This window comes from Bufo gargarizans, chromosome 3, assembly GCF_014858855.1.
Source record: "Bufo gargarizans isolate SCDJY-AF-19 chromosome 3, ASM1485885v1, whole genome shotgun sequence".
In the NCBI taxonomy this organism is placed as follows: Eukaryota; Metazoa; Chordata; class Amphibia; order Anura; family Bufonidae; genus Bufo; species Bufo gargarizans.
The window spans coordinates 545,852,366-545,857,366 of record NC_058082.1 but is presented as its reverse complement, the minus strand read 5'-3'; the positions used below and the strand labels follow the sequence as shown (position 1 = coordinate 545,857,366).

The window sequence follows — 5,001 nt, the reverse complement described above, 5'->3', positions numbered from 1 at the left end:
CTATTATTTTCCCTTATAACCATGTTATAAGGGAAAATAATAACATCTACACAACATCGAACCCAAACCTGAACTTTTGTGAAGAAGTTCGGGTCTGGGTACCACAGTTGGTTTTTTATCATGCGCGTGCAAAACACATTGCACCCGAGCGATAAAAATTGAACATCGGAATGCAATCGCAGTCAAAACTGACTGCAATTGCGTACCTAATCGCGCGGGTTTGCCGCAATACACCGGGACGCATCCTGACACGCCCGTGTGAACCCAGCCTGATAGATCTCTATTAGGTCTCATGCACACGATCGTATGCATTTTGCAGTGCAAAAAAGAAAACTGATCCGCAAAAAGCATGGATTACATTTTTTGCATTGCGTATTTTGGAGAATGGAACGTCTGTCCCATAAGAGAACAGTACTATCTGTAATGCAAACAATATGACATGTTCTTTTTCTTTGTGGAATGGACATACATATATATCCCCTCAGGCATTATGATGTACAGTTAAGTCATATTGCATGAAGGGGTTAAAAGCCCGGACAACCCCTTTAATTTGCAGTCAAGGCATTTCCCACATTTTGTAAATTAAATAGGCTTCTCTCTTGTGTGACTTCTTAGGTGTCTTCCAAAACTTGATTTCTCAGTAAAACACTTTCCACATTCAGTGCATGAAAATGGTTTCTCTCCTGTATGAATTCTCAGATGTGTATCAAGACTTTCTTTCTGAGTAAAACATTTCTCACATACAGGACATGGCAATGGTTTCTCTCCTGTATGCATTTTCTGATGTATTTTATAAGTTGATTTATAAGCAAAACATTTCTCACATTCAGGACATGAATATGGTTTCTCTCCTGTGTGAGTTCTCAGATGTGTATCAAGAAGTTCTTTCCTACTAAAACATTTCTCACATTCAGAACATGGATATGGCTTCTCCCCTGTGTGAGCTCTCAGATGTTTATTAAGATGTGCTTTCTGATTAAAACATGTCCCACATTCAGGACATGAATATGGCTTCTCTCCTGTGTGAGCTCTCAGATGTTTATAAAGACTTACTTTCTGATTAAAACATTTATCACATTCAGAACATGAATATGGTTTCTCTCCTGTGTGAGTTCTCAGATGTGTATGAAGATGTTCTTTCCTATTAAAACATTTCTCACATTCAGAACATGGATATGGCTTCTCTCCTGTGTGAGCTCTCAGATGTTTATTAAGATATGCTTTCAGATTGAAACATTTCCCACATTCAGGACATGAAAATGCCTTTACTCCTGTGTGAATTCTCTGATGCGCCCCAAGACTTGAACTGTTTCTGAAACACTTCCCACATTCTAAACATGAATATGTATTTTGTCCTGTTTGATTTCTCAGATTTTCAGCAACACTTGATATCACATTAAAAGTTTTCTCTCTTTCAGAACATAAAAATGACAATTCATCTTTTTGAATTTCTTTGTGCACAGAAAGATTAGCATTATTTTCAAAATCTTTCCCATATTCAGAATTTACAGACATTTCACCCAGATTATGTCCGGTTCTATTAATGCTAATTTGTGATTGAGTAGCTTATATTTCATAAGAAGGAGATAGTATTAGATGACCTTGGGAGCCTTTTATCCAGTCTTCACCTGGAGAAAGAAAAATGTTATAGGATAAAAGGTTCTCTTTTTCCGAATTACACACAAACAGTTAAAATATAAAATGTTAATAAAATGCAGATTAAAATGTACCAATGTTACAAAATACTAACTGCTAATAAGACATGAAATGCATTGAATAAAATAAATCTGTCACCAAATTCTGTTTGACACACGAGGAACATCATTGGCATTGACCACTAAAGTCATATTTACTCTGCAACAATTTCAAATAAATTTTAATAGCAGTTTCACTGATTGATTAGTGATTGCATAACACAATAGCGTTGAGCAAATAAAAGCTTTTGCGACGCAAAATCTATTTTTGAGAACTTCGCTCATCTCTATACACAACTATAGAAATTTATTTCATGTACCAGTTTCATAAATTTACATTTATCTATATTTATTCCTTCAATACCAAGCCAGTTTGTACCATAAGGACCAGGCCACATTTTGCAAATCTGATATGTTTATGTAGTAATAACTCAGTGGCCTTCAAGAAGAAAGGACTGCTTTTACAATATTGCAGTCATTTATATATAGCATCGGTGAGTGCCGCCCGATTCATTTTCTTTTTTACTATGGATTTTGTCGCTTCTATGAGGACTTGAGCACCGCTATATTGCTTTTTGATGATGTGGACGTGCGCTGGATGTTTTGAGGTGTCAAGTTGTTAGCCCAGCAGCTGTGCCGCCGGTTTCTTTGTTTTTGTGGATAACTCTGGAACGCTTTCACTTATCCAAGAAATTCTGAGATTGTTTTCTTGTGACATATAGTACTTCATCTCACTTGTAAATTTAAGTTTACATTTTTTTTTTAATATAATTTACAGAACATTTTGAAAAATTCACAAAAATTCTGAATTTTAATTTCTTTGTTTGCAAGACGGATAGTGATACCTCATAAAATAGTTATAACATATCATTCCCCATATGTCTAGTTTATGTTGGCATCCTTTTGTAAATTACATTTTATTTTTTTTAGGACATTAGAAGGCATTGTATTTTAGAAGCAATTTTGAAATTTTTAAAGAAAATTTCCAAACCCACTTTTTTAAGTACTAATTCAGTTATGAACTCCTTTTGTGGGGCTTACATAATAGAAACCACCCATTAATTACCCCATTTTAGAGCCTACTCCAATCAAATTATTCAAAACTGATTTTACAAACTTTGTTAACCCTTTAGGTGTTCTATAGGAATTAAAGGAAAATAGAGGTGAAATTTCCATTCCATTTCCATTCTTATCCATTTTTTCCTGTAAGACATCAAGGGTTAACAGCCATACAAAACTTAATATTTATTTTCCTGATGTGGCAGTTTATAGAAACACCCCATATGTGGTCATAAACTTAGGCTCAAAAGGAAGGAGTGCCATATGGTTTTTAAAGGGCAGATTTTGCTCACAGTTTTTTTGTCACATTTGAAGACTCCCTGATGCACCCCTACAGTAGAATCTCACAATATGTGACCACATTTTGGAAACTACGGGATGAGGTGAGTTTTATTGGTGCTATTTTGGGTACATGTGATTTTTGATCGCTCCATATTATGCTTTTTGTGAGGCAAGTTAGCCACAAAATGGATATCAGACCATTTATATTTTTTTTGGAGTTCTCCTGACAGGATAAAGCAGGTATTGTTTTTATAGAGCAGGTTGATACAGATGCGACAATGCCAAATATGTGTATTTTAATTTTTGTTTCAGTTTTACATAATATAATGTTTTTGTGTCTTTATTTTAGAAATCCAATTTTTACATATGTCTTTTTGATTGCTTGGAATTATACATATTGTGATGTAAGGTGACAAAAAATAGCATTTTTTTTTGCATTTTTATTTTTTTTTTAAGTATTCACCTGAGGTGGTAGATTGTGACATTTTTATAGAGCCGATACCTAATATGTCTGTTTTTTTATTTTTATACACGATTTTATGGTGAATCAGATTTTTTTCTTTACTTACCCATAAACACTTTTTATATTTGTCCCACTGTGGGACTTCACCTTTTCGGGGTTTCATCCATGTTTCAGTACAGTACAATCCATTCTGTATTGAACTGCATTTAACTTTCAGCATCTTACACAGTAAGACTCTGACACTTGCCTAGGAGACCCAGCCTGGATCTACTGGGCTTCCGTAACTGGCAGGCAACAATGGCAACCATCAAACCCCTGTCACCAGAGCGTGGGGGGCCGATGGAGTCAGAGGGATCCCCCTCCCTCTATAAAGCCCGCACAAGTCAAGGTCAGCGCTGACTGCGGCATATTAAAGGGTTAATACGCAGGCATCGCTGTCAGTAACAGCTGGGCCAATGCTGCTGATCGGGCAGGAACAGCTCCTGTACACGCCCAATCACATCACGCACATGTACATGCAGATGCGGCAAAAACCTCACTCCCTCATGTACATGTATGTGATTATGTGGTAAGGGGTTAAACTTCATAAACAAATTCTCTGCTTAACACTCCTGCTTCTCAAATGCCAAACACAAAACTCCAGCAGAACAACAATGACATCCACCTCAGTGGTAGCAGCCTTTGGGGGAAAATTTCTGCACTGTGGAATTCTTCTTAAAAAAAATAAAAATATAATTCTTAAAAATAGATGAAAAGTGGGTGTGGTTAGCTATGTTAATTAGCTTTACTCCAGATTTATCATTTAGATTTTTTTAAGAAGTGATAAAGTCCCAAAGCCACCCAGTAGAGCGGTGGTGTAAAAATCTGGAGCAACATTTCTGGACAAGAGCGTTAGGTTTAAAGATGAGTCAAATTGATCGAACAATGTATAACAATTGAGATGTTTAGTGCAAAGTAGATCAACGCAGACTCGGAACTCAGATATTATCCTCGTAAATATAATATATAAAGTCTCAGTTGAACAGGACAGCTATGGTCACATGATCAAGTCCAATAGATGAGCCAGACGTTGTTATAAATCAGTTGTATCTCTCTTCTGGTTCCCCTTCTGTAAGGGACATAGATTTCTATATTGTAGGTTTATGATAGTTGTGGAAGCAAAGCCAAGAGGGACTACAAAACTTGTTGAGGGCAGTTACTGGGCCCAATCTAAGGGATTCTGTGTTAAGTAATAAAATAACATTATTCTACAGAAATATTACTTTACTATAAATGCATCAATGGGATGGGTTATTTCAGAACATGAATCTATAGATCTGCCCGAGGGCTATTCGGACCCCTAGAACATCTTTTAGGCATAACACACCAAAACAAGCAGACAGGCAGGGCAAGGTCCATAATAAATAAGCACATGATAGTAAGCTGGACCAGCAGGTAAGGGTTATTTGATAAGTAATACCTCTGGACCAAGTACACCGGTTTGATTTCGGGCCAAACCCAGAG

The 5,001-nt window shown here is 36.4% G+C and overlaps 1 protein-coding gene across 1 annotated transcript; it reads right to left on the bottom strand.

Moving 5' to 3' along the window:
• Positions 1-582: 582 nt before the first annotated feature.
• LOC122931767 (gastrula zinc finger protein XlCGF17.1-like) lies at positions 583-1,515 on the bottom strand. Its single transcript, XM_044285826.1, has one exon. The coding sequence runs from the start codon at positions 1,513-1,515 to the stop codon at positions 583-585; it is 933 nt and encodes a 310-aa protein (XP_044141761.1).
• Between the last annotated feature and the right edge of the window lie 3,486 nt (positions 1,516-5,001).